The 20,381-nt window shown below is 39.0% G+C and overlaps 2 protein-coding genes across 6 annotated transcripts; both read right to left on the minus strand.

Moving 5' to 3' along the window:
* Positions 1-544: 544 nt before the first annotated feature.
* On the minus strand, positions 545-9,516 carry LOC115568136 (uncharacterized). Its single transcript, XM_030395240.1, has 7 exons — positions 8,907-9,516; positions 8,481-8,750; positions 5,167-5,272; positions 4,089-4,336; positions 3,330-3,538; positions 2,204-2,363; positions 545-2,087 (listed from the first exon to the last, which is right to left on the minus strand). The coding sequence occupies exons 1-7, from the start codon at positions 9,262-9,264 to the stop codon at positions 1,903-1,905; spliced, it is 1,536 nt and encodes a 511-aa protein (XP_030251100.1). The 5' UTR covers positions 9,265-9,516; the 3' UTR covers positions 545-1,902.
* Positions 9,517-10,111: 595 nt separating this feature from the next.
* LOC115567884 (interleukin-21 receptor-like) lies at positions 10,112-20,293 on the minus strand. Of its 5 annotated transcripts, none has more exons than XM_030394811.1 (10): positions 19,887-20,293; positions 16,179-16,197; positions 15,879-16,029; positions 14,353-14,473; positions 14,085-14,269; positions 13,047-13,198; positions 12,789-12,957; positions 12,419-12,515; positions 12,250-12,334; positions 10,112-11,391 (listed from the first exon to the last, which is right to left on the minus strand). In XM_030394811.1, the coding sequence occupies exons 3-10, from the start codon at positions 15,946-15,948 to the stop codon at positions 10,852-10,854; spliced, it is 1,419 nt and encodes a 472-aa protein (XP_030250671.1). In that variant the 5' UTR covers positions 15,949-16,029; positions 16,179-16,197; positions 19,887-20,293; the 3' UTR covers positions 10,112-10,851. The 5 variants fall into 5 exon arrangements, with proteins under 5 accessions (XP_030250671.1, XP_030250670.1, XP_030250666.1 ...); XM_030394810.1 differs by having other exon boundaries at positions 16,179-16,277; XM_030394806.1 differs by lacking the exon at positions 16,179-16,197 and adding an exon at positions 18,963-19,013 and having other exon boundaries at positions 15,879-15,972.
* Positions 20,294-20,381: the final 88 nt, after the last annotated feature.

Genomic DNA, 20,381 nt, shown 5'->3' on the forward strand with positions numbered 1-20,381 from the left:
TAATTTTCCACGTCAATAAAATCGCAGTTAACTAACGAAATACAAGACTGTGAAAATATGTTCTTAAACAGACTGCAGCATTCATGATGTCATCTCATTGAACGGTCATCAAAACCAATAATTTAAGCCTTGCACAGCTGGTCCTGTATATTAGCAGCTTACCAAACTGACAAACTACCCACTAACATAACTGCAGGTGTCAATATGACCAGATCTACTGTGATTTTCAAGTACCTTTTTTATGCCAAGTTGGCAGTCATGTTGGTGTCGTGTGTTGAGCGATGTTTCTCAGAAAAATAACAGGATCAGTGTCCAGCTCATAAAAGACCTTTCATACCAGGTTCCAATCTTGTGTTTTGAAATTTGTTGTTACCGCATTTCCTCTCTAGGTGTCACCAAAGCCTGCTCTACAACTGCTTACATTCATAAAATGTGACTGAAGAGTGAAAAAGGAAGAAAATAACAACATTCATATTACCACAGTATGAAAAACTGTTCCCAATCCTCCTGTTGAACATTTGAAAATAACTTAAATAATGTATGATATACTGTTTTTTCAACTTTATTTAAAAAAGCAATTTGTTTGACAATTGGGACACTGTTTTTCTTCAGTTCATGAATATCAGATATCATCAAACAAGTCAATGAAACTGACGAGAAATGAGGCCAAACCACAACTGCTTAAAAAGTATGGTTTCCTTCTGCAGATTAAACTCAATTAGAATGCCACAACTGTCACAAATCTTTGTCAATATCACTGATAAATTGACATTTTTCAATATATATAAAGGCAGCAATGGATAAAAACGCATCACAAAAGTGTGATTGTACTGATATCACCAACTCTACAGTAAATGCAAAACATTAATTACCTGGGAGAGAATAATACTTTATAATAAGAGACTATTTAACACTTTTAAATGATATTTCCTTCATTAATTTTTTAACAATGTGAATTATAAGGCCTGTTAACAGTGAGTACAATAAACACATTCTCTCGAGTAAAAATAAATATGATAATAATAACAACAACATGAAAACTAACATCAAGATAAGATACATGATTCAGGTGGAAGTGCCAGCAATGACAACAGTAACAGTGCAAAGTGCAAAAGGAACTGCACATTTTTGTGTTCGGTTTGTTATCAGATCCTTCCTCACTTTGATTGATAAAAAGGAAGAGTGAATGCAGTGTTGTGTGTGTCTGCATTAGGCACGGGATGATATGAAAACTTCATGTGATATTTTCCAGATAATCACTGAGATATTCTTAGCAAAAGAAACTAAAACTGCACAAAACCATACTGGAATCATTTTGACCTTACATTTTGTTGGAAAACTTCTATGTGTATTGCATCACAGACAGGACACACATTGTTTTTTAGTGACTTTAGTGAAATCCGTAATCATGAATCATAAGTTCATCCTGCACAGATAAAGAATTATCAAATTGTGGTGACCTCATCTCCCTGTCGTTTACGTCAGCCATTGTACCAGGCTTAGGCGATTCATAATAAATCAGATAACCAATGTGGGATTGTACGTCAGTGAGTAAGATATCATTTTCAATTCGCTAATGTGAGGATATTCATGGTTATGAAAATTCACCACAAACACCTTTTTTTTTTCCTGATCCACGATAAAATCCTTTATCCCATCTCTAGCATGCATGCATGCTTCTTATGGCTGCAGACCTGTTTTGTTGGTTTTTAGTGTGTTGCAGTTTTATCATTATTATAGATCACTTGAAAGAAATAGAAATATAATAGATATAAATTCAGTCAAGAGGACATTCATCGAAGGGATAAGTGCCTTTTTTTGCAAGGACCCACTGTGTCTTCATCATAATAAGTGTGCTTGTGTGCATGATATGTACAATATGTGTTGCAGATGTACAGTGTTCTACTCCATCACATGAGTAAACATGTCGTCCACACAGTAATCCTGCATGCTGTGTGCTTCCTTGCACTTTTCCCTTCTTTTCCTCCCACCGTCCCGGTCTCCAGCCAGCTGCAGCCAGCGCTTCATATATCTCTCTATCTCCTCATCCATGGCATCCTTGCAGAATGAATTCTGCCTGACTGCATCTGCAGGAGGAGAGGGTGCAGGGTAAATGTAAGCAGAGAGGTAACACAGGGTGATAGTTTACAGAAAAGTGCTCTCAAGTATGATGGCATTTCTTCTTGACACTAAGAATACTCACTGAGGATAACTTTCTTGATGGTGAGGTTCTCGATCTTCTGCTTGTTATTCCTTCCCCTCCAGTTTATGTTTGTGGCCAAAGTGTTCGTAAAAAGCTTGGCCATAATCCTCCAGACACTCTCTTTGGTCGTCATGCCTCCAGAAAGACCCAGGTATGAGATCTGCAGAGAGCCAATTGAAGATTTAAGAAGCTGAACATTTGACAGTCAATATACACAACATCAGCAGCCTCATGGATGAGAAGCCTGCAACAACTGTTATGAGTCCAGATGATCAGCAACACGTTTTTCATAAACCATGAAACTTTCAACATTAACTGTTCACCTGAAAAGTTGGTGATTTTGCACAATGTATCACTGTAATCCCTGACAATCAAAATAAAGGTGCAGACATCAGTTCTTCTGTGTTGTCATATTTGGTTCAGGAGCTATTGACAAAACAATTGAGGAGGATCCTGTTAGCTTCAATGAAGTTCTCATCTTTCATAGACAAGCAGTACAAAAAATGCTTGGCTGAAAGTTCACCACCCAAAAAAAAACATTTTTTATTTTTATCTTGCCTATACTGCTATTTATCCATGTTGATAGCTGTGGTGTGGTTTGCAGAGTTTTGGAGATACTGCTCATCATGATATCTGCCTTTTCTTGAATATAATGAAGCAAGATGCCACAGGTGTTCGCATAGCACCCAAAAAAAAAAAAAAAAACGCATTTGAAAGAATAAACTGTTCAAGATTAATCCTTGCTGTGGTTAGTTTCATACAGGAACTATTTTATTTCTACTGAACTACACTCACCAACCATGTCACCACGCAGCAGGAAGTGTGCACGTACTAAGCTTGCTGACAACATAGCTGAGCCGATTAATGTTTACATCCTGCGATGTCCAGAGCTTGAGCCTCTTGTCCATGCATCCTTCTGTGCTGTGATACGGTTGGCGGGTGTAGCCGTTAGATGGATAAATAGCACGACAAAGAGGAAAAATATTTGATTTTTGATGATGGGGTGAACGCTCCCTCTGAATCATTACAGGTAAAGGATTAGTTTTAAAAATGAGTGGATGCAAAGAGTGTGGGGGGCATTGGTGTGAGCCTCATGCTTTACGGAAATCAACTCTTTGACCCTTACCATTTTTTTCTTCAGCTCTGGCTCAGTGCAGAGCCTCTGCTCCAAACTTCTCAAGTCCTGCACCGACTGAAGTGGAAGGGGGAGCGACCCGACATCTGGAGGTTCATAGAGCGGCACTCCAGATGAGTTTCCTGACTGCAGTATTTGAAGAACGGTCGTGTTCTGTTGTTTGATTGTCTCGAGTGAAACGAGCACCTCTAGGAGAATTGCTTAAAAAAAAACCAAAAAAACAACAAACATCTTATTGGAACACTTTTTATTATTCATTATTGATTTGCATTCACCAATGTCATCTACTTTGATGTTTACTCACTTGGGAGCTGCTGGCCCCACTTTAGCACAGTGGCTGTGTTTGTTTGTGCGTGTCTGCAGATTAATAAGGTCAGTGGTAGGAAGCAATGCCAGCTATGACTGTTGGGTGGCAGCATGCAACCTACTTGCGGCTGATAAATGTTGTTTTTTGATGAAGCTTGAGATGAGAGAAGTGGAAGCAATTAACTCTGTGCTTTCAATATTCATTTGAGAGGGAGAAAGGACATATTACAACCTCTAAGGATTTAAAACTGAAAAATTAACTAGTGTGTTAAACTTTACATTGGGCCTAAATCCTGCAGACTTCCTACAGTATCATGTGAACCAATACTTGACATTATAGTATTGTAGTATAAACAGAAATGTGTTTGCAGTCTGTGTCTGATTAATACACACACTTTAATCTAATCTATATAAAATAAATATAATACAAATTTGAGTTCTTACGGTCACATGTGGGTTGTGGAGCTGACATGGTGATGTACGTCTGATGCTGACATGCCTGGGGTTCCTGTGCATTTAAACTGGAACTCGGGGAGCCATTTAAGCTCTGCCTCTGTGGCTGTGGTGAGCCAGTAACTGCCAGACTGTCTTTTGGAGCAGTTATTTTAGGTGCAAAGGGCCGGGACACACAAGCTCTCTTCACCAAAGCCTCCTCCTCTTCGCTCTCGGGCAGGTGGCATCCGTTTTTTTCTCTGGATTCAAAATAACGCAACAGGGAAATATGAATGAAATGTAACTTTTGTCTGATGAAGCACATTGTCAGACCTTCAAGATTAGTTTTTTGGACAAATAAAAAAATGAGGATTAAATGCAAACACAGGATCTAGGACATTTGCTGATTTAGTTTCTCTCTACTCCCTAAAACACTTTACAGGGACAGAAAGCTCTTTTCCTGTCCAATAGGAGGGGGGGTCATGATTTTGATTCCAAATCGAAAATTAATCAAAATGAGCTTTCAACTTCTAACAACAAAAACAAAAAGTAGACTGATGATTCTCCCACTACTTTTTTTCTTTCTCTCCAACTTGCCCAGTGCACATCCTTGAAGAGAGACAGGAAAAAAACGTCCTCATAGATGACACAGCTCGCTTACCAGCAGCTTGCAGCTGCACTTGCAAACACTCAACTGGCTGGAGGTCAGAGATGTTGGGTTTACTTTCTTTTTCAGAGATGCGTCATTGAAATTGTTTTGGAAGAGGGTTGACTTGGGATAGATTTAAGAAACCAAACTGTTTGACAAACGATTATACTTTTGCTGTTTTCTGCTGAAGCCACAAAGTGTGGTGAATCTTTATTTTTGGTGAATGTTATCTGAACTTGACTCAGCTGTTGATCTTTACAAATCCAGATGTGAACGTCTAACAATGGCATAGCCGTCAGTGCTGAGAAGAAAGTTGAACAAAATAAAGGAAAAAAATTCTAATCAAATCGTGACACTGACAGAAAACTGACAGTCAAATCAATTTCATAAAACAGTCTGTATGTGCTTTTGATTATTCTATATAGATGTAAAGATCAATACCTTCCTTTCCTTTTTAGATGGTCAGCACGCTCATCTTCATGCTCTGTTGCCATCAACTTGCTCATCTGGGGATCAACAGGTTTTGCCTCCCGCTCAGCCTGCGTGTCTGCAAAATAAGATTTCAATACTGTTGAAACTGGCATTCAAAATCTGAAATGGTGGAACAAACTGCTCATATGGAGTGTAGCAGATTTGATCCACGTTAGTATTTCAATAGCCCCAGCACTGAAACTGACTGACCTCTGGTGATCCTCTGACTTCCTTAAAGCCCTAATTCCCAAAATATTGGGACACTGCATAAAACATGAACACATTTGATTTGCAAATCCTTTCCACCCTATTTTCAGTTGCAGGAAACAGGAAAAAGACAAGACATTCAATGATCAAGCTGATAGACGTTTTGTTTTGTTTTGGTAAATATGCACTCGTTCTGAATTTGATGCCTGCAACACTTAAAAAAAAAAAGTTGCCGACCGTCGACTTTAACCTCTGACCACCCAACATGAGGTCAGAGGAAAGAGATGTAGCATGGTAAGACAGTGCAACGCTACATCAATGCTGCACAGGGAAGGGAAATGTTTGATAAACGGAAACCACTGTCATCAGCTGCAGTAGTAGTTTCTGATACTTTCATCACATCCTCAAAAGCAAATACTTCGAGCAATCCGCACTTTATTCACACAGGAAATGGCAACTTGCTACTTGAACTGAGAGGAAGTTGTTATCGTGTAAACAGAACAGTCGGTGAGGTTGAGTGTAAAAAAAACTTTTTGGAGCTTTTTTTGATGTCATGCACCCGAGTACATTTCACTGCGGCTTACTTTGCTTTACAAAATCTTATAATTCCATATAGTAATCATCATACTGTACCTGGGTAATTCTTTCTAATGTTGCGTGGGGTCTTTGAAATTTAACAGAGAAAGGACAGACAGATGTGATGTGAACACTTTTGCATGTGTTGATACCTTTAATAAGTGCATAATACTGTACATAGTGGCTATGAAAACATTTTTGAATAACTCTGATATGCCTCTGGCTTCAGCAACCAAGGCTTATGGGTATTGTAATACAGATCCATCCAATGGTTTTTACGTTCTCTGGATTCCAGTGTCATCACATCACTACACGATGAGGCGAGTGTCTATATGTGTTCAATACTTTCATGTTTCAGTTAGAACTGATTTCAAGATTTTATTGATAACTAACATAGCCATGAGAGGCCTCGCTCCAAGTGATTTGACAGATATCTTGCTGCCTTATGTCCCTTCCTGTTACCTGAGGTACCTCAGATGCATCATTCCTAATTTTTCAGGTCTGGAATAACACACACAGGTGATTGAGCCTTTGCAGCGAGGGCTCCTGGAATCTGGAATGAGCTGCCTGATGAGACTGGGGTTGAAAACTCAGTCTCATCTTTTAAATCACTTTTGAAAAAGGAGTTTTTTTTAATCCTCTATGGTACGAAATATGATGCAAGTTAGGAAAAAAAAAAGTTTGGAGCATTTTTATGTTATATAAAAACTTCAACAAGTTACAATGAGTTCCATTTTAAATGTAAAAGACACATAAAAATAACTTTTAAATAGTTTAAATGTTGCCTGTAGGCATTGTGGACCATTCGAATGATTGTCCCTCACTGCCTATGTTACTGCACGAAGCAGTTTTTTTCTGGTGTGAAGCACAGGTAGCTCACACACTTTGCGCACCGAACTTTCATAATACCCTTACAGCTAGGGTTTTTGGAGCGGCCCTTCTTCTCCCCCAAATACGCCAATGGCCGGTATTGTCCTGACACACAGGTGATGCAGGCACTGTTGTAGTGGGGCCTCCTCATTCTCATCCTGATTCTCACTCTCATCCTCCTCCTCAGTCTCAAATTCTCCTGGCAAGTATTCCTGCAGCTCATCTTCATTACTACTTAATTAACATTCATCCTCACTATGCTATATAAAGATTATAATGAATGGTATGCTTTTGAATATTATATATACCTAAGCACACACTACCAACATTTCATGCTGCCATGGTGATTCCATAATGGTTCACGCAATTTGCCATAATGGTACGTTGTTGCCTCAAGGCATCAGATGCATTTTAACAAGTTTCCACTATTCACTGAGTGATTAAATTGCATTATACTATAAAAAAAATAAAGTTTACTCACCTATGAGTGTGCATATATTTTTTTCATGACAGAAAAGGGCCAGGTAATTATGTTTTCAGCCACTTTTGTCGGAGCAAAATGGCAAAGCTGTTTTCTTTGTAAAAGTCCAGGAAAAGGGGTTTCAAGATGGAAGGTCGTGTGACAAATTAAAGCATTGCTTTTGTTTCCTTATGGTCTTCCTGCTCTTTTTAAGTACTGCATCATTCAAAGGGATGCATTGTGGAGATGTGACAGGCCAAAAATGGGTTCAGTGCCTGAGGGCAACACGGTACCATAGAGGGTTAAGGTTTATTCACTTTTTACTCACTGACATTCTGTGTTTGCTGTGTTGTGTTTCCGTAGCTCTTGGCTTATTTTATTTCCTTTGTGTTTCATTCAGTTCTGCCAAGCACTTTGTGACTGTGTTTTGAAAGGTGCTGTATAAAAAAAGTTTATCATTATTATTGTTCTTGCTGATTTCACAGAACTGATCTGTCGCTGATGCAAAATGTTGAAATGAACTCAGCTGCACGACAAGTCTTCTGACAACGTCGAAGGACAAACATGTTTGTCTGTTCATGTGGCGGGGCAAGAAGCCTCGTATATGCCTCAACGATCTCTCTCTAAGAACTGATGGCATAGACTTTGTGTTTCCACAAAAGCATGCATGGGTGATTTCACACTCAGATTGAAACATGAACAATGGCAGAAGTAGTCACTTTAAGAGTGAAACAAACTCGTGTAAAAGGTTACAGGTTAACAGAGACTGTCAGATGCTAGCCTAGATGGGGTTTCAGATGCTGTAAGTTCATCTGATAACTTTAAACTTTGCCTGAAACGTGCTGAGACCCTGACACCCCCCCAAGTTATTCAGGGGGCTGAAGGCTCATTTACCAGCTTACCAACCCCTTTGAGTGGGAGAAAAGTTCAAGCCACCGTCTAATTGACATATTCTTTTTCAATATCAACTGACTGTAGATCACAACACTGATATCCTTCAGATCACGTTCATCTTATTATTTATAGTTGCCATCATAACCTTCTCTACTCATTTGCATTTGACAGATTTGACTTTGAAGACCCCCCCAAGAAAAAAGAAAAAAAAAAAAAAGGTTGACGTTATTAATCACTCTACCAACACTGGAGGACGGTGGCACTGGGCTGAGCTAACCTTTCCTCGCGGGTTTTTCTTTGTGCTGATATTCAGCTCCACGTTGACCCTGCGGCTGGTCCAGCAAAATCCCCTCACACACTTCCCATTTGATGACCGTCTCCAAGTCAGATGGTTCCTCTTTCACCAGGGCGGTGAGGCACCCGAAGGCTCCAGCTGCCCCTTCACCCTCCCATGACTGTTTCTCAGACTGGGCATGTTGGTGGGGGAAGGCCTCCGTGGTGTCATGGCACTTGGGGGAAATTTGTGTGGGTGGTTCCGCGCCTACAGCTGATGAAACAGATAAATGAATAGAAAAATGAGTGGGCGAACTTCCTGGCCACACAGAGACACGCAGCTCTGCAGGGGGGGAAAGCAGTGTCGCCTGTTGCCTCCCCACATATTGAACCTCATACATTTGATATGGACTGATGTCGCTGTGCTCACCACAGTGCTCGTTACTGGAACTTTTCACAGCTTCACCTGAGCTTCTCTCCCTTTCATGAAGGGAAGTGGCCAGACAGGTGAGCTCTCCCTCTGCAGGCTGCCCCCCTCCGACCTCCAGCCGCAACCCCTTCAGCTCACTCTCACTTTTCTCCAACTTGCACTCCAGCCTCCGTATCTCCGCGTCCCTGTCGGCCACCATCCTCTGGTACTCCTGCACTCTGCGGTTACAGGCGCTGTAGATCACGTCCATCACCGTGTTTACAGCCGCCCTGATGGCGTGCTCTATGGCCAGGGTCTCGTCCTCGGTGTGTAACCTTTGAGGAGAGCCAGACGAGTTGTAACTATGACTATGACTCATTGTTACTCACTGACCGAGCAAGCACGCACAGTGTAATAATGACAGGACTTCTGCTCTCGCGGTTTTGCTCAGTTGCGAGACACCAAAACAACAACGACACAAAAATATTCTCAAGAAATAAATAAAAAATATCCGCAGCCACAGTTTAGTGTCTGAACGCCCACAGAAACGTTGTCGGACTCAGAAATAAAAACACACAGGAGGTTAACGGCTCTAACGTCTAAGTTGCTGAGGACTGTTGCTAACCCTTTCTTCTTCTTCTTCTTCTTCTACTGTTTGTTTATATGTGTCGTTGTGCTCGGCAGGCGAAAGAGCTGCAATACCGCCAACTACCGGATTGTTGCGGAACTGCAGCCAGTGTGGCTGAACCAAACTCACATGTTAGATTCGATTTATTTAATAAGAAGCAACCTGAAAATGAGCAGAGCCATCATATCATAATACATTTACATCATTATAAAATAACAGCAACAACAGTAATAATAATGATAATAATAACAATAATAATGATAATTTGAGACTTTATTGATCCTTCAATAAAGGGGAGAAGTGATTAATATTGTGATATGAAGTGATATTTTTTAAATATATATATAGCACATTATGTAATGTAATGTAGATATTGTAAATGTAAATATATAATGTTATAGATGTAATATAATCACACAGTGTCGATGTGAATGTGTACTGTGTATTCAACACAAAACATGTAAAATCAAGAAGTCTGAGGAGTCAAAATGCTTAAATTTTGCATTTCCATGCAGACATGTATACACACATAGAATATACACATATAATTGATGTATTAACTTGATAAAATTTATGGAGAAATTGATAGAGAAAAACATTACTATTGAGAGAATTCTTTATTGGTTCCCTTAGGGAAATACTGTACATCCTAAGCATTTGAAACCATTCTATTAAATTCAGCAGCAGTGCCAGGCAGCCTCATCCAGGCAACACGTCTTTAGTTTCCACTGCACTGATCAAAACCAACAATTTAAAGATGGATGGTGGTTCATGAAATATCTTCAAGCATTTGACTGCTGTAATTTTGAATTCAGAGATGATAAAATGCCCCTTTAATGGCTTACATGAAAAAAAATCAACTATGCATCAACAAAAACATTGTATCATATATCATAGACAGCTGATGTAAAAATGATGCACATTCACATGTCGTTTCATGCTGCAGTCAGTCTGGCAAATGTACCAAGTGTTACATTATCAAATTAGCCATGGCAGAAGCCTGCTTTAACATAAAATGTATTCACATGGCGGCCAGCAATTTGTCAGATTCCTGACATTTACACAACTTCTAAACTGAAACACAACAGCATGACAGTATCCTAGCATTCAAGCTCCCCACCCTGAGCGAGATGTCAGAGGAATGATGGTGCGGTGAATTCAAGGCAAACAATCACAGAAACCTGCACTGGCTAACTGTTAAGTACTATCTGGATTGCAAAACATACAGTCAGCGTGATATAACATTTCCTGCAAAGCAATATCCAGCCATTATGATCAGCATAATTAGTCTTGTGATCTTTACTTTCCACAAACCAACTGACAGACTCACTTCTTATTCTAGCTCTTCACCTCTTGCAGGGAATCAAATGGAACATTTCCGCTGCTTCCTTTGGACACTAAAACAGGAGCAAAACCTTCTGCTGTTTTATTGAGGATGCAGTAATCAGTGCAGATGCATGGTGGCGGACTGTCATCAACAGGACTGTTTGGTACACTGCACTCTGGGCTTTGGGTCAGGTCCTCAAAGGTGCAGCCAGAGTCTGCACTGCTGATGTTGAGGATATCTTCAGGTGGAGAGGAGGCAACTTGGACTGCTCCAAAGCCAACCCCCCAGACAGAGCAAGGGAGTTGAGTGTAAGACATGTCTGATGGACACACCATAGTTATAGGCGGAGGGGCCTCATGTATTCCGGGTAAACCAACATAGGAGCTTGGACACTGAGGGAATGCCAGTTGTGTTACTGCAGGGATGTTGAAGTCCTGGTTCTCCTCTGGGTGCTTTCTTGGTGGTTTTGGCGAAGCGATCACGCAATCAATAGTCAAGATCTCCTCAGGTTTGTATGTTAGCATAATTTTGCCTTGAGGTGAAAGCCATTCCTGCAAATACAGTGGCACAGAGATACATAAGGTGAGACAAAGATGGATGAATCATTCTCACTGTAGCACATGTTACACACCATAAACTTAATATGATCATTAATAAAATCACTTCTATATGTTACACGCCATGATGATCTGGCAGTTGGTCGGTCCAACACTTTGGTCCCAACTTAAATATCTCTGCAATTACGCGAGAGATTTCCATGACATCCGGTGTATTTATTCATGGTGCCGGGAGGATGAACCCCCCGACTTTTCTTGTAGGCAGCTCAAAGTTTTAGTTATCTTGCTATAGTAAAAGTTCACCAAAAAAATCAAATTTCAGATAACTGAATTTCACTACATGGTCATTTTTCTAAATGTAAAAAAAAAAATTAAAAAAATTGCTTGTTACAGGTTGGTTGCAGTCTCAAGATGTCATTACGGCCGCAACCTCGTCCTACTCCGGAAAAACTCCATATATGTGATATGCTGGACCTTATCTGATTTCAGTATGACTCGACAGGTTTAAATGCTTACACATTGCAACTTTGAATTTGAAGATCATCCTTCCTTTCCTGTTGCAACCTCGGGAGGTTGACACACTTAGTTTTGACGGAAACATCTTGAGATTAATTGAGATCTTTGTGAAATTTTAAAGCTGCTTCAGAAACTTTTGTGATGATTTGTTGATTCTAGCGACCCCGTTGGACAGGTTCCCCCAGGTCGAGAGAGCCCTTATTTCATCCTCAGGACTCTGGCATTGAACAGATTTTTTCATCGAATTTGTGACTAATCTGACCAGTCTGCCCGGGTCATCAGGAACAAGGCAATTAGACAGAAAACAGACAAGAGGACACCGTGTTTCCACCTCACCTGGAGATTGCCTTCATGTTGCTGAAAAAGTGGTTTGAAGAAAGGGGCAGGCGACGGTGTGTGGGACAGAGTTTTTATCTTCATTCTGGTGAACAAATCATGAAATCATTATCAGGCTTGTAGCTTTTTATGTAGAGCAAATAGACATTTCAAAGTGCAGATGCATTACCTTGCAGCAGGACACCAGAATACAAACAGCAGGACTCCAACAGCCACACACAGTGGGCCCAGAGTTTTGGTCAAAATGACTAATATATTATCTTGTTCTGAGAAAGTGTCATGAAATAATACAGAATTAGTGAGTCACACTACAGAGATGACTGTAAGTCTATCAGATATCTGATGTCCACGAATTAGCGGTTTTATTCTGAGATGATTGTTCAACAGTCACGCAATAAAAACACTCTCTTGATGACACTGAGACATACTAATACAGCACAGAGAAGACTTTAAGAATCCCTTCATATCAGTACATTTACATGCATAATTGACAGTTTGCACCATGAAGCCTTTGTACCGAAGAATGAGTGGCACTTTACCTTCTTCTGCACCATTTCGTATGCATGTTGCTGGACTCCATTCACTCCAAGTTGCTTTATATTCGCGATGAATAATATTAGATCTGACTTTGATACAATATAAAGCACCTTCTATAAACTCTGATCTTCGAATTGATTCAGACATCCTTTGTGACTTGGGATGAAGAGTCTGAGGAAAGATCGAAACAATCAAATATGTGATTACTGCTGTTTTTTTATTATGGCAAAACATGTTCAAGTTATAAGAATGGATCTTACTTTGCTCTCCTCCTTTTGAGATGATTCAAGTAAGAGTTCGTAGGTAGGCAAACTTTCAAAGTACGGATGGTGTTCATACCCACTTCTCCAAGTGATGTTGATCGTCTCTGGTGTTAGTTGGACCTCGGTTATAATTGGTGGTGTCAGCTGAACTGATGACAAACATTAACAAAATCATATATTAAAGGAGCAGTTCACCCAGAAATGAAATTTGGTGTTCTTATGCTCACCCGCATGCCAATGGAGATTCAGAGGATAAATAATTCTGGAGCTTCACAGCAACAAAATAGTGATGTTTACACGGACAAGACAGACAGAAATTTGACAGACAAATAAGTCTTGAATCTGATTGAAATCATTCTGGTTAAAGGATTTCACGGGAAGTGTTTCCATAGGATGGGATTATAAGGAGTTAATAAAAGGAATTTGATTGGAGCAGTTGAGTGATATGCAATGGTGAATGTACATCATGCATTTCTTATCCTTTTTGGATATTTGATCTAGTCTACACTTTATCTTATATCTTTTGGCGAGGGTTTAATCAGCTCCCTGTCTCTTGAAATGACATGTATCCTCATCGATGTTAAATCCTCTTAAAAAGATAAAGTACCACAACTCTACAAATGATTGAAATTTAATTTGGTTTGGGCCTTTTTACTCTGATTGGACTTTTAAACTGATTTTAATCGCGATACTAGGCTCCAGTAATTCAGTTGTTCTAGACAACGCTGCAATGCTGTTTTGCTGTGAAGCCCCAGAAATGTTTAGTGGACGATGAAACATCAGCCAAATTTCTGTCAGCATGGAGGTGAGATACGTTTTCGGTGAACTTATCCTTTAAACTCTTTCTAAGACATGCAGTACATTGTGCGATGAACACACCAATTGATTGTTATTTTGTTATTCTCCTGAATAATAAAGGTACCATACTTTCGAATATCAAAATCCCCCAAAATGTTTTGCAATCATGCAAACAAAAACATCAAAACACATGAAAGTCAATTATTTATACAATTATGATAATTAAGTCATACTTACTGTTATCACATGGTTGAAAACGCTCTTTTGTGACATTGTAGCAGCCAGATTCATGACAAAGTTCGATGACATACGAATCATAGCTTTCAAAAGCTTCATTAGGGTCATCCTTCAGTTTACAGATGTAGCTGTGAGTCTTATTCATCACCTCAATTGGACATAAGATCTCGCCCAGCCTAAGGATTCTAAAACAAAAACAGAAGATTATCACTTGCACAAACACAAACACAAATTATTAAGAAGAATGTCATGTTTTGACTTTATGTACCGGTCCGACACTTCATAGTGCGTGAATTTCAGGCTGTAGGCAGACTGTTCTTGGAGATTACCGGTGATGTTCAACACACAGGTAACTGTGTCCCGATAGTCAGTCAAACATTTTCCATCAACTGCAAAAGTGGGAAGAAAACACAATTGTGAGGTACATTTTGACACAATTTAGGATACAGCAAAAAAACATTTACTGAATTTAGACAATTGCATGATATCCATACGTGTGTACAACACCAACATAAGAGGATGATGTACTCAAATACTGAGCAATCCAGTCGATGAAGAAGTATTCAGATCCCATTCTTAGACAAGGTTTTTGCTGTAACGTATCATTATGCAGTTACCGTTGACAGCACAGTGTAATGGCTATAGAATAATATCACTTTGGTATTTTGTCTGCTACCTGGAATGTAATCTCTGAGGAAAAATGGAAAGTGACAGGTGATCCAGTCAGACTGGAGTTACCACTAAAACCGAAACGACCCAGGTGACATTGGGACAACGGCACCAGCAATAGTACTAATTAAATAAGCTAGGGTGGGGGGAAGTTGTTGGTTTCCACTTAAAAACAGCTACAAGGAACATTCATTTGTTGTTGATTCTGGCAACCCCCTTTTCTTAAATATAATAATCTAACAGCACGTTATAGCTCCATAAAATATTATGTTATACACCAGTTGTTTTTGACTGTGTCTGACAATACAGAAGAATCTACTGCTGGACCAAGGGATACAGAGCAACAACTTTACTCTGGCTGTGTGACTCCTCAATTTATCCTCAGCGCTCCGCAATACAAAATAGTTTGGCTTTCTGGAATAACTAAGAATAACTATTCAGAAATAGTCAAATTTCTTCTAGTCTCAATATTGGAAGATTTTGCCTCTTTGGGCTTTGACCAGCTACTTCAAATGAAACCACCTAAGAATTTGATTTGGTAAATATCCCCTTGGTGGGACTGCTTACAACTCTTAGACATCTGAAATTAAATAACCCAAACTACATTTAGCTTTTTCAGGGGTCACAAGATGAAAAGGTTGGAGCTTCAAGTTTAATCTGTAGTGTTTTATACATTTAATTGCTTAAATTGAGTTACTTAATCTTTTAATTTGTGAAGCAGCCAGCAACTCCAGCTGTTGGATAAATGTGCTGGACTAAAATGTTTCAATAGAAGTATAAACTTAGCAACCTCAAATTCTACTTGAGTACAGTATCTGAGTAAACCTGCCTAGATTCTTAACATCACAGCATTTCTCAAAATCAATCACAGATGACAGATTACATGATAATAAGATGATATGAAATCCCACATGACTTTTCTACAATTTCCTTTCAACCCACTGTGGTTGGTGACTGGAATGTATGACAGTAAAGTTAACTGTTCACAATTTACCACACAGAGAATATGATAACGTGAACACAGGCCAAAAGCGGATATTTTACCCCAGGCTGCCTTGATAAAACGTTTCCCATCAAATAAGTTCATAAAGGAAACAGCGGTGTGTGCGGACAAGAGAGCATTACCTTTGATGCTGCTGGTCACTGCAAGGATGCCGGAGTACCAACTCACCAACAGGAGCGACAGACCCTTCATGTCTTCGTGGATATGAGTATCACGCTGCCGATATGAATACAAAACATTTCTTCTTATAGTCTCTTTGGATATCAACTAGTTCTGTAACACAAGACGTTTTCAGTGACAGGAGTTAAATTTCTGTAACACACACCTGTGATAGCAAATTCACAAATAGTTTAGGTTATTTGAAAACAATCTAGAGTCATCATACATGCTATTTGGTAGAGTGGATGGAAAAGTGCTATTACCTCAGGGGATGTTCTGCTGCTGCTGATGTGTCAAAGAGTGAATGAGACATGGAACTGAGGTTTAACTTATCACTGGCTGCATCACAGGAAGTCTCAAACCTTTATGACATCACAGGATTATTTCTTGTAACATTTTGTGCACATGCTTTTTGCTCATAGTGGCAGTGAAACAATGTAGGCTCTTTTAATGTGTTTATACATTAAAAGAGCCTGTTTATAATGTTAAACATATAACAGTTTACAAACATATAATATATCCCAATGAAAAATAGCATTCATTTGGTAAGAAATACAGTAGAGATTATTAATGTGGTAAATGAATACTTTAACTGGAAATGTTTTTTTTTTTTGTGTGTGTGTGTGTTTGTGTGTGTGTGTGTGTGTGTGTGTGTGTGTGTGTGTGTGTGTGTGGAATATCTACCTCGATGTACAGAGGTACATCTTGCACAATCATCCTGCGATCCAATTAGCAGATTGTGTTAGCTGAACAAAGTTTGTCATGTTAAATGATCATTAACCCTAAGTACAGTCATGAATAAATAATTTTCTTCTGCACCACTTTCTCTTTCTATGTGTTATGCAGACATCTTTACAATATAATACTGTTCTGAAGAAGTTCATCCAGCTTCCTCATTCCTCCTTATGAGACTGATGAACAAATTCTTCCAACAAATATTTCCTCATTTGGTGTCTTCCGCTGGTCTGAGATTGGTCTGTGGTTACTGCAACTACATAACATATGACACACATTGTTGTCATGTCATATGTCAGCGGGTTTTCTTATGAGAGACTCAGATTGTATTCACAGATATTCCCCAATAATTGATTCTTGTAAATTATTCATCTGCCTGCATATGCTGACAAAAAAAAGTGAATAACCCAAAAATACGCAATTCCTTAACATTTACAGCTTAACATTGAAATTTCAAAGAAAGACAGCGAAAACTGGAAAGCCATGCCCTCTCCAATGTGACCACTGGAGCTATACGGGAGGTTGAGATGTGACAACCAACGAAAGGATCAACCTGGTTTGAAAACAGCAACGGCTCCTCGAGATGTTAGCAGTTATCAGAACTGGAAGATATATCGTACCGGAAGAAGAACAGCACTGACGGCTTTTCTTGACGGAAAAATGTCGGTCTTGTCATCTAACGTGTTCGGCAAGACTTGGATTTACCAAACTAGTAGTGTTCTCCGACTGTTGATTTGATTGGTTGAAGTGAGCCTATAACAGCCTATGACAGACAGGCGGTTCTTACAATCACCTGCCAAGCAATCATTAGAATGACCTGCCCGTTTCCACATAGTTTTGGCTCTTCTCCAGATGGTTATGTATAACAAACCATCATGTGCGTCCGGCTTTTCATGTTTTCTTGGAGTGTACCTAAAATGTTGAGTCTGTTCCCTGTTCCTTTTCACATTTTATATGCTACCACTTGGTCACATAATTAATGTACACAATATATCGTTTGATATTTATGCAGATTATACACACTTACATCTTCTTCGCACTGTGCATTTGGTGGCACCTGAACTGTAGAATGAAGTGCTGTTCTTAATCCAAACAGTTACGACATCTTTTAAAAGTATAATGTGCATTAATTCTGTATCAAAATGTCTAAAAAAGACTACACCTTTGTGATATAGTTTTGTTGAGTTGTGTGCTCACGTGATCAACATTCAAACCCAGGGAGATCCACAAGTTTACTCAAGGTAATGGTGTGTTTTATTAGGTCGCCCATGCTTCTTCCGGCATAGGGAAGACAGTGAACAAGACTAAATCTAAGGTGAATAAAACTTGAACACATGACCTGATCTGTGAACATTTGTACCTGAGTCACCTCAGAAGGATTTTCATCAGCTTGATGATCAGTCGTGTATACTTCAACAGTGAAGCCAGTTTGACAGCAGGAACATTTATGTTCATATGCGTCGCTCATGCAGTGTTCATCTGCCAGTTTAATATCTTTTGTTCTGTTTTGTTTAGACAGAGAGCCCCCTAGCGGCAGATGTTACATATTGTACTTTTTAAACGTAATCAAAAACTTGCCCTTTACATCTGTCGACTTTCATGAAGTTATATGTCCTAGAATATATTATGTCATTTTTTTTACCTCCACCAATGAAGTTGTGTCCATTTGTTGGTTGGTTGTTTTGTCAGCAGGATTACACAAAAACTACTAAATGGATTTCCAGGACACTTGGATGGAGGATGGATCTCGGCCCAGAAAGGACCCCTAAACTTTTAAGGGGATCCACGATTTTCTTTGTGAGATAGGGTGTTTTCGACAATTTCATTAATGTCTTAGGGAATAATACATACATTACAATACACCATAACCTAGGCTTAGTACTAGATCAATTATTTATTTATAATGTACATAGTATCAATTTCTATGCAGATGATGTAAGCTTGATGCTATGATCATGGCTCCTCTACAACTCAACAAGACATTATAGATTTTATGTCTCCTTTTTACATTCTGCAGATATCTACATAACTACAAATTTGTAACTAATCCCAATAAAATGTTTTCTCCTAAAGGACCCATCATACTATCTTACAATTCCCTTTCCTTTCATTCACATGATGGTACAGAAATTGTAAATGGTCAAGCTTTAAATCTTACTATCAAAACGCATGTGGAACAACTAGCACAGAAACTAGAGATGAAAGAGATGCAGGTTTCTCGTAACAGTGAAACACGTTTTTCTGTTGAAGGTAGAGAAGTTGTACAATCAATCATCTCTCTCTGCCTGATCATGGAGATATCTAGTACTCACACGATGGTCACGCCACATTTCAACACCACTCCATGTCCTGTCACTCTTCACCTGCACAATCGAATAACACCAAGAAAAATGTAAATCAAAAATTTATTTTTAGAGAAGAAACCGAAAAGTCCCATCCCATTTGACGACTTCAAACATTATAACTGTGTTTGCGTGTGACTGGCCGTGTTTTGTGGCATCTTACGTCTGCTCTCTTGCAAAAGAGATCTTTACCTTAATGACAATACCTGATTAAATAAAGGTTATAAAGTATGATGCTTTGCATGTGGAGTATGTCCTTTGTGTTTTCTGACGTCGGCTTGTTTTGTGAAAAAGTGTTTGATGACATGTTGTTTTGTCAAATGACCTTCTGTTTTGTCAAATGTCATTGCGCTTTGACTCTGGAAAACACTGTTATTTATAGTCACATACCATTGCAACAGACAGAGGGAGTTTTTTTCTATCAAAACAACTATATCTTTTCTTTGAGTCAATGACCTCTGGACCACATTGAGGGCAACATAAAGAGTTCTGAGGAATGCAGAAAGTGGAAGTCACAAGCTGACCATTAAAACGTCACTGCAGTTTTTGTTTACTTTTAAGCCCCTCTCCATTTATGAAGTGTTTCACTTACTGTTACTTTTTTTTTTTTTATGCAATTTTTAATGTCTTTTAAATGAAATGTTTATGTCTTTTAATGTAATTTGTGTGTGCCTGTAAAGCACTTTGAGTTGCCTTGTGTCTGAATTGTGCTATACAAATAAACTTGCCTTGCCTTACTCGACCTGAATCTGTAATTTTCACTGTACAGAATAATATATACAGTTTGAAACCAACTGACTGTAATTTTTTGCATCTGCTCCAAAATTTACAAGATCATATGCCTTCAAAGCCAAACTACATTGACATTTCTTTTGCCCAATGTTTATGCCTCACCTTGCCTTGTCTGCTGTTGTTGCCTTCCTTACATGCTGATGAACAATCAGAAGGTTGTGAAAAGAGTAGACAGTAGCAGGTGTGTGTATGGTAAAGAAACACACTCTTACTTTAACAAACAACGCCGTGAGACCATTGCTCCATCAGGGAAACTCTGGACCTGGAAAGTAAACATGCCACATTTCCCCCTCCCACACCAGGAACCCTTTCAGAAGGAAAAATCCACCCTCAGACACACCATTAGATATTATCAGTGAAATGTATATCTTTCAACTCCTGATGATCTAAAACTTTAAATATCACGATGTAATGTCAGAATTGCATTTTCCGACAACAGGAACATGGACACAGGACAAGAAAATACCTTAACAATGCTAAGGGTGTTTATGTGTTTTCCCCAAAAGAACAGTAAAATATGGTATTTTGTATGTACGTAACTATATAAAAGCAGTTCTGTAAAACAGAACAAATATACTCCACAAACATTCTGTGTAC

This window comes from Sparus aurata, chromosome 17 (assembly GCF_900880675.1).
Source record: "Sparus aurata chromosome 17, fSpaAur1.1, whole genome shotgun sequence".
Lineage (NCBI taxonomy): Eukaryota > Metazoa > Chordata > Actinopteri > Spariformes > Sparidae > Sparus > Sparus aurata.